Below are 10,037 nucleotides of genomic sequence, written 5' to 3' on the forward strand. Positions count from 1 at the left end.
TCCAGCTAAATATGAACCAGACCTCCAAGCCAAAGTTAAATATCCCACTAGTAAATATGTGTCATCTCACAGGTTATCCCAGTCATATGCACCATTTGTATCTCAATTATCTTCAATTTCTATTCCTAGTAATATACAGGAAGCTTTAGCAGATCCTAGATGGACCAAAGCAATGGTTGATGAGATGGCAGCTTTAGAAAAAAATAACACTTGGGATATTGTGTCCTTACCAAGAAGGAAGAAGATTGTGGGCTGCAAATGGGTATTTACAATTAAGCATAGAGCTGATGGAACTATTGAGAGATATAAAGCACGACTTGTGGCTAAAGGTTACACTCAATCTTATGGTGTAGATTACCAAGAAACGTTCGCACCAGTAGCCAAGCTCAGTACTGTGAGAATACATCGGTCACTAGCAGCAAACCAAGATTGGCCTCTTCTACCATTTGATGTGAAAAATGCTTTCCTACATGGAGAAATTTCAGAAGAAATTTATATGGATTCTCCACCAGGTATGACAGATTCAATTGGAATGAAGGTTTACAAATTAAAGAAGGCTCTATATGGATTAAAACAATCCCCAAAAGCATGGTTTGGAAGGTTTACCAAGTTTATGAAGGCTTTGGCTATAGAGCTAGTAACTCTAATCACACCTTATTTTTGAAGAGAGGAAAAGGAAGAATTACAGCTTTGATTATATATGTAGATGACATGATTGTTACAGGAAATGACCAAGATGAGATTTCTATTTTACAACAATACCTTGCATCTGAATTTGAGATGAAACAACTTGGAAACCTCAAATACTTTTTGGGTATTGAAGTAGCTAGATCAAAACATGATATTTTTCTATGTCAAAGAAAATATACTATTGATTTACTATCAGAAACTAGACTGCTTGGGAGTAAACCAGTTGATTGATACACCAATTGAATAGAATCATAAACTTTTTCAATGCTCAAATTCAGCAAACATAGACAAAGGGAGATACCAAAGGCTGGTAGGAAAATTAATTTATTTGTCTCATACACGTCCAGATATTACCTATGCAGTGAATGTTGTTAGCCAATTTATGCATGACCCACGAAAGCTTCATGTGGATGCTGTTGAGAGGATTTTGAGATATTTAAAGTCCGCTCCTGGAAAAGGAATTTTGTTCTCAAATCATGGAAACTTAAAACTAGAAGGGTACACTGATGCAGATTGGGCAGGTTCAAAAGATGATAGAAGATCTACCTCTGGATACTTTACTTTTGTAGGAGGGAATCTTGTAACTTGGAGGAGTAAAAAGCAACCTGTAGTAGCAAGATCTAGTGCTGAAACAGAATTCAGAGGCATGGCACTAAGTGTATGTGAACTTTTGTGGATTAAAAATGTGCTATCAGATTTGGGCTTTAAACAAAATGAAACTATGAGTTTGTAATGTGATAATACGTCGGCTATAGCAATTGCTCACAATCTGGTGCAACATGATAGAACAAAGCATGTGGAGATTAATAGACATTTCATCAAAGAGAAACTTGAAGCTGGAATAATTTTCTTTCCTTTTGTAAGATCAGAATTGCAGTTGGCTGATGTTCTCACTAAAGGAGTGTCAAGCAGAGTGTTTAATGAGTCTCTATTCAAGTTAGAAATGTGTGATATCCATGCACCAACTTGAGTGGAGGTGTTAAGATATGTCAAATATTGTATTAGCTATAATTTAGGCATTGTTATCTCTTTGAGCAAATATGTGCACTCATTCCTTTAATAGATGAAGAATTATAGCAGTGTTATATATATATATATATATATATATATGGTACCCTATTATTTGAAATAATACGTTAGAATTATTCTTTAAATCTTTTCTATAGAATATAAATACAAAATTAGTTGATAAAATTAAAGTAAATAAACTTTAAAAACTTTACCTCTTTTTGGAAGATTAATCCATAGTTTTCTCATCAAATGAAATGAATCGAAGAGGAAGTTTACTTCACTTGCGAGTAAATTTGATAAATTTATCTAAAGAAAACTTGCAAAATAAATTTCAGGAAAATGGGCTCATTCTTCGTGTAGAACCATCAATACATTCTAAAATTTAAGTTTTTTTTTTTTAAGAATTATACAAAATGAACAGTACGAAATTAGAACTAAAATCACTTCAGCCAGGAAAGGAGAGTAGAGATGGCAAATAAACCCGTCCCCGTGGGTATTATCCGAACCCGTCCCCGTTTTGACGGGGAATCCCCGCATTGATTGGGTATGGGTATGGGTATGGAGAATTCCCGACTTTTTCAGTTGGGTATGGGGATGGGTATGGGGATGTACATATCCCCGCCATAATACCCGTCCCCGCCATATCTCTATTCTTGTTTAAATTATTAAAATATCTACAATTAATTAAGTAACCATATATATATATATATATATATATATATATATATATATATATTCTATTTTTTATTTCTTTTAATTATTTGGTTTGTCATGAAACTTATTCGCATTTCCAAAATAATTTTTATCTTATCATAACTTTTATGTAATTATGTTAAAATGATGTATATTAATTAAAAAAATTTATGCTCACATTTGAATATTTCTATTATTTTTTTAATATTTTTATTTATTATATATTTTCCTTTCACATGAGAATGTTTATACTCTCAATTTAAGGTAATATAAAAAAAATCTTTACTTATTATTATTATTATTATTAATTTTTGTTTAATTTGAATAACTCTTTTGTTTCATTAAAATAATTTTCGTTATTTTTCAACCACTGAGTATATATGTTGATATTTGAAAAGTTTTCTTAGTTCTCTAAGATATTTTTCATCTTATCATACCTTAATTATACATTTGATTTCCTTTGTGCGATTTCTTTCGATAGTCTCTCAAATTATTTCTAAAACACATATTTGTTAGTTTTTTAATATTTTAATTTATTGTTTATTATTTTCATCATGGAGAATAATATTTCGATATATTCTATCTAATTATTTTTTATTTTATAACTCGTTATTAATCATACTGTATTTCTTTCACTTTAAATTATGTTTGAAGTGGTTAAAATTATAAATATATATATATATATATATATATATATAATGATATTTGGGAATAGTATATGATAATTCACTACAAGAAAAACATGAAATAGTGACTGATTTAGTCATTAACCCATATCAGTCACTATTTTTCGTCATTGGTGGTAGTAGTTGATTTATTGTCTGAATTAGTGATTAAATTAGTGACCGATTCAATGATCGAATTGCTACTTGATTTAGTGACCAATTTAATTACTAATTTATTTGTAATTTGATGACAACTTCTTTGGTCACTAATGATATTTCTATTTAATTTTAACCACTTCAAACATAATTTAATAATTAGTTCTCTAAGGTATTTTTCATCTTATCACATCTTAATTATACATTTGATTTCCTTTGTGCGATTTCTTTCAATAGTCTCTCAAATTATTTCTAAAACACACATTTGTTAGTTTTTTAATATTTTTATTTATTGTTTATTTTCATCATGTAGAATAATATTTCGATATATTCTATCTAATTATTTTTATTTTATAACTCATTATTAATCATACTGTAATTTTTTCACTTTAAATTATGTTTGAAGTGGTTAAAATTATATATATATATATATATATATAATGATATTTAGGAATAGTATATGATAATTCACTACAAGAAAAATATGAAATAGTGACTAATTTAGTCATTAACCCATATCAGTCACTATTTTTCGTCATTGGTGGTAGTAGTTGATTTATTGTCTGAATTAGTTATTAAATTAGTGACCTATTATTCAATGATCGAATCAGTACTTGATTTAGTGACCAATTTAATTACTAATTTATTTGTAATTTGATAACAATTTTTTTGGTCACTAATGATATTTATATTTAATTTTAACCACTTCAAACATAATTTAATAATTAGTTCTCTAAGGTATTTTTCATCTTATCATATCTTAATTATACATTTGATTTCCTTTGTGCGATTTCTTTCAATAGTCTCTCAAATTATTTCTAAAACACACATTTGTTAGTTTTTTTATATTTTTATTTATTGTTTATTTTCATCATGTAGAATAATATTTCGATATATTTTATCTAATTATTTGTTATTTTATAACTCATTATTAATCATACTATAATTTTTTCACTTTAATTGTATAAATAACTTTTATTTACTACAATATAAAAATTTAATGTAATTGCTATGAATATTTTTTTGTCACTATCCAACATATATTGAAGTTCAAAAGATACAAAATCTATGTCAAAATTTTATTATTATATTTATTATTTGTTTTTTGTGTCATTTTGATCAAGTGACGTATTATAACTTTTATTAGTGTATAAAAAAGAGATTCATTAGAATTTAAATAATTGAAGTAAACAAACATTTAAAATATATTTTAATTTGAATTTTTTTTCCTTTTATATTTTTTTGAAATATTTTTTAATTTTATCAACTAAGTTCATCAATGTTGTAGTTTACAAATTTAATAAATGTTTTGGTTCTTATCAAATTTTATTTGGTATTCTAATAAAAAATGTAGACAATTATAATTTATTTTAAAGTATTTGATATGGAAGAAACAATCATTCTCCTAATATTAAATATTTGATAATATTATGTTTTCTTTATCGTAATTTTTGTTCTTTTATAAAAATTAATATTAGTTAGAACACGGGTACGGGTATGGGTACGAGATTATATCCGTTACCCGGTGGGGATGGAGATGGGACAAAAGTTTGATACCCGTTGGGTTTGGGCATGGGGATGATGATGAATTTTTGATGCAGAGATGAATATGGGATAACGAAACCCGTCCCCGTCCCGTCCCGCCCCGCCCCGTTGCCCCTAAAGGAGAGTCTTAAATTAAGAAAAATAAAAACACAAACTATTAAAATAAGAAAAATTAAAATCAAAAGTAATCTGAGATATGATAATTAAGCGTTATTTAATAACAGGTAATAAAAATTACATGGATTTAGAAAAACGACCTAGGCGAAGAAAAGGTGTTGCGCCTGTGTCGTGTGCCCCTGCAATTGCAAGTTAGCAACGTTTTAAGGAGAATTGAGAGAGCTAAAAGCAAAAGCAAATGGTGATGAAGATGACGAGACTCTTACTGCTGCTAAAACCCTTCACTGTATCTCCACCACGGTCCCACACCCCCCCTCAGGTAACATTGCCTCCACCCACCATCTTCCCTTTTCGTTTCATTACCACTTCCTCATGTTTGTATAATTCCCTGTGATGGTTTTGTCTGCTTGTTTGATGATTCGTTCAGGAAACAATGGATGAAGGGTTGGTTGCACACTTTCCCTTATGCACGCATACTGCTTGATGAAATGTTAATGTGGTGTTTGTTTGTTGTGCTTGGTTGGAAACTTGTATTCTAAAATGGGTAGATGGGAAGTAAAAAAGTTCCAACATTTTTGCGTACATTCTTGCTACATTGCCATTTCCCTGCTGCCCACTTTCATTTTAACCTAGAAAATGCTTTAGTTGAATGCTCAACGCTTCTTTATACGTCCTACATCGTGTTGGTAAAGTATTGGGGTAATACTAGTAATTTAGTTTCTTAAGAATGAATTAGAACAATAAAAATAGCTGTTTTTGTGTGTGAAGTGTATTAGGTGCGAGCTTTTGTCAGAAGAGTTAATTTTGACCATTTAATAATAAGATTGTTCTTATTGGGAAAAACAAGAACCAGAAATGTAGAATATAAGTTCATATTTGAAAAGTTAAGAATAAAATTGCGTGAATTTTTTATGTGATCATGTAAGCACTAGCTTTTAATCTTAACTATTCTTGTATGGCTCTATGACTCAGATTTATAGCCCACCTATTTCACAATAAGAAGAGTTGTCACTTGGTACACCCTATATAATGAAGAAGGGATAAGATACCAATAAGCCGATGTTTGTGCTTTCATTACTGAGGAAGTATCTAATAACTTAACCTTTATAAATATGTGTGTTTGATGGTATGGTACACAAATACGTGACATGTATTAGATATGATGTGTGTTTGTCGTGCTTATTTTTAAAATAACAGGATAGATACACAATTTAAAATGTATAACAATTCTTAAAAGATAATAAATATATAATTTCAGTTATGCGGCCCAAAGATCACATTTCTTAAACATTGTCAAAATAAAGAAAATAAAATAAATTACTATCATCATGATAGTACGAGTACTTCAAAGATTGAGTACTTCATAAATAAGCATCTTGGAGTATAGGATGTAGATAAGTATTGGTTGATACGTGAAACAAATTGCAATATCGATGCATTTGATATGATGTCTTACATCCTTATGGGTGCTTCGAGGATTTTTGGCTTATATTTATTACATGGATGTTTGGCATGATTGTAGATGTTTATAGAGCAATTTGAAATTTGAATTCTGTCAGGAAAATTGCAGATCGTACAGTTCTTGGAGAATAGGCGTAAGGTCCACCATGATGCAATAAACTTTTGTCAAGCTATTCTGCAAAAAAAGTCAGTTGAATGGAAAGCTGTACTGCGTAACAATTTTTCACCACCCATCAATGATGTGGATCTAGTTGTTACAGTTGGTGGTGATGGAACTCTTCTACAGGCTAGCCATTCATTGGATGACAAAATTCCTGTTCTTGGAGTGAATTCTGACCCTACACGTATTGATGAGGTATATATACATATAGTTTTGGCTTTGCTATTGATATAGCGGCTATGTTCATATATTTCATTTGATCATCCTTTGATTATGCAAATAAAGAAGCAAACTGACCAGGTTATTTGATAAAATTCCATTTGCAATAGGTGGAGCAATTCAGCAGTGAATTTGATGCTACCAGAAGCACAGGCCATCTTTGTGCTGCTACTGTTGAAAACTTTGAACAAGTAAGCTTAGCTCTTGTCACCCATATGGGAAAGATTATGAGTAATCATTTTTCTTCCTTGCTACTCCTTGAGGTGTGACAACAAGCATGTATGGAATGAAGTTTTATTATTCAGTAACTTGAAATATTGAAATTTTTTTGATGACATTTTTGTTAAGTTATCACAATGATGAACCAGTAATTACTCCTCTGAAGCCAATTTAATCATTATACTGTGATTTGACTAACAGCTCAAAGCTAGTTTAGCATTGAGTAGAGATAGGATTAATTTGAGGTTCAGAATGTACTTCTAATCAATTGTGAGAAATGAGACAAGCTTGCGGTGATGTCTGTTCAACGTCCATTCCCTCCTTTATAAGTACGGTTTGATGGAGGTTTCAATTTTATTACAAAACCTGTAATTTGATACCATTGTAGTCCATAAGTTGATGAGCTGCAAGCCTGCACAGCACAAGTGGCAATAGCAATATCTTTTGAAAGGGAATCCATTCATAGAAAAAGAAGTTCTTAAATATCTAATTTGTCTATCTTAAGCATAACAATTTATTGTTTCCTTCCCCATATTAAAGTTTTGGTATATGACCAATTTGTTTCTTCAACGTGTGACACTTTGCCAATTTAATCTTTGGAAAAATGAAAAAAATCTAATTTAGTCCCTGAATGTGTAAATTATCTTCTACTTTTAAGTTTTGTGAGAATATTATCATTAAAATATAATTTTGAGGATCAATTTGATACTAAATCATAGATTGTTTTGTCATTAAATTATAATATTCAGGGACCAATTTGTATTTTTTACACATTTAGAGATTAAACCTTTTTGTCCTTTCAAGAACTAATTTTTCAGCGTCATATTCAAGGATGAAATTGGTCATTTAACCTAGAGGTTTCTTGTTAATAATGTTACTCTATATTTTGTGACTTCTTCAACTTTTGGATAAATGTTCAGCTTCAAATGCTTATTTCTTGTGAAAAAACATTCATATTATTGTATGTATATGATATATGCAAATTAAGGGATTTTCTCTGGACATGAAATCTAAACATTCTGCTTGCATGGGCAATTGAAAGGTGAAAAAGTGGGACAAAGTGTAACATACAAATTAGGAATTAGAAATGATTTTCTTTGAATTTTTTTGTTTTCAGTATAATATTTCATCTATCTAGTTTTTAAAATCTTTTTCAGGTTTTAGATGCTGTACTTGAAGGTCAATTTCTTCCTTCCGAATTAACAAGGTCCATGATATCTGTTAACGCACGACACTTGTCAACTTATGCTCTCAATGATATCTTAGTTGCACATCCATGTCCTGCCTCGGTTTCCAGGTTCTCATTCAGGTATGATCTTTCCAGTGAGAAATTAAAACTCAACTAACATTTTCTTAATTTCGTCTCAGAGATTTTATTCTCGGAAATGAAGCCAACTAAGCATATATTTTTGCAGAATCAAAGAGGGTGACAAGCCATGTTCCCCTCTCGTTAACTGCAGATCAAGTGGTCTACGTGTTTCAACAGCTGCTGGTTCAACTGCTGCAATGCATTCAGCAGGTGGATTTCCAATGCCAATTTTATCTCGGGATCTCCAGTACATGACAAGGGAGCCTATTTCACCCAGGGCAGCCTCAGATCTTATGCATGGATCGATCAAACATGATCAGACATTAGTTTCTACATGGACCTGTAGAAAAGGTCTGATATATATTGATGGTTCTCATATCTATCATACCATCCAAGATGGGGATATCATTGAGATATCTTCCAGAGCACCAGTTCTGAAAGTTCTATTGCCTCGTCATCTGTTATAGTTAGAGAAGATGACAACTAAATTTCACGGCATATGCTCATCGGGAGAATAAGCAAATTTTGCTGGAGTATTAGTGCTTTTAGTGAAAAATATAGGCCAAATGAGCTGACATAAGCTTGCAATGTTCCCATTCGTTAGTAAGGGTTGGGCTACAAATGCAATTCAGAATCTCATGCATTAATATCATGGCCTTACATTTGAAGCTGACTTGACTTTAGATTTTGGAGGTTAAAGTATCCTATGTAAGCATCACTCATAAGCTCCAAGGGGAGTGTATATTTCATAATGGAATGTCTTGTGGTTCATGGGGCATTTTTCTACTCAGTGCGTCTCAACTTTTATCTTTTATAGTGGATGAGAGAGCCTTGTTACACCCTTCCCCTTTATTAAAGCTAAAAACAGGCCCAGCTTGGAGATGCTATTGTATTTTGTTACTGATAGCTTCCTGTAAAGAATGTTCTTGCAATGGATATGCACGACCAAATATGCCAGTCCACTACCAACCAGATTATGTGCTGCCACTGCCTATTGATTTGGATCTTACATAATACATAGTAACATTTTTTTATGCAATTTCTGGGCTGATGTAGGAATATATCACAATCAAACCTTACACACCATTGGAATTCTAGAGTCAATGCAATCTTTACCCTTATTTTGTTAACTGAGAATGTGCGATCTTTTACGGATTGGATCTGGTTTCTGTAACATCAGGTTCAATACAGCACAGCCTTGGAGCTTTAGTGTAACGTCTCTTTATTTGGACCCTATTTGATAGTATGTCTTTTAATGTGATTTTATTCTCTCAAAATATAGCCTTTGGTTTCTTGTTTTAGTTTCATGTTACTCGTTATTATTTACTGGTGGGAAAGTATAATGTTATCATTTTGTTAGAATTTAAGTATTAGTTGGACAAGTTTCTCTACAAGTTCGTTCAGAAAAGAAAAAAAAAAGCGAAGAAAAAAATTCTGGGGAGTTAAAAGTTTTCTCTTCTAAAAGTATTTAGAAAAAAGTTGTCTAGACATCGCTGGTAAAAAAGAAAAAACTAGGGTCATTTGTACAATAGGAAAAGAGGCTAACTGGTAGAAGCTAAAACATGCAAATAAGCATCCAAGTGAAGTGGTACGACAAATTTGCCGATATGTAACTCTTAAGCCGAAAAGAGGGTCTTCCTCGACATGCATACCTAGAAAGATGCAAAATGGCCCTCCAATTCCTCTGCATGATGCCGCATACTTCCCAAAGAATATCATCGTTCACATGCATATTCACTCGGTTCTCGGTCCAATTGGTCAGCAACGGAGGAACGATTATCTCTCGTAAAGA

General features: G+C 31.4%; 1 protein-coding gene across 1 annotated transcript; it reads left to right on the forward strand.

Annotated features, from left to right (window-relative positions):
- Nucleotides 1-5,007: 5,007 nt before the first annotated feature.
- Nucleotides 5,008-9,452, forward strand: LOC114183683 (probable NADH kinase). The gene is made up of 5 exons (XM_028070793.1): nucleotides 5,008-5,196; nucleotides 6,448-6,693; nucleotides 6,828-6,908; nucleotides 8,094-8,245; nucleotides 8,352-9,452. Exons 1-5 carry the CDS (start codon nucleotides 5,116-5,118, stop codon nucleotides 8,710-8,712), a joined length of 921 nt encoding a protein of 306 aa, XP_027926594.1. The 5' UTR covers nucleotides 5,008-5,115; the 3' UTR covers nucleotides 8,713-9,452.
- Nucleotides 9,453-10,037: the final 585 nt, after the last annotated feature.

Source organism: Vigna unguiculata, chromosome 5 (assembly GCF_004118075.2).
Source record: "Vigna unguiculata cultivar IT97K-499-35 chromosome 5, ASM411807v1, whole genome shotgun sequence".
Taxonomy (NCBI): domain Eukaryota; kingdom Viridiplantae; phylum Streptophyta; class Magnoliopsida; order Fabales; family Fabaceae; genus Vigna; species Vigna unguiculata.

Bases quoted from the DNA above. Each gene is read 5' to 3' on its own strand.
- LOC114183683 (XM_028070793.1), top strand. From the start codon at position 5,116: ATGGTGATGAAGATGACGAGACTCTTACTGCTGCTAAAACCCTTCACT. The intron at 5,197-6,447 runs GTAACATTGCCT...GGAAAATTGCAG, and splicing joins GGTCCCACACCCCCCCTCAG to ATCGTACAGTTCTTGGAGAA. The intron at 6,694-6,827 runs GTATATATACAT...CATTTGCAATAG, and splicing joins ACCCTACACGTATTGATGAG to GTGGAGCAATTCAGCAGTGA.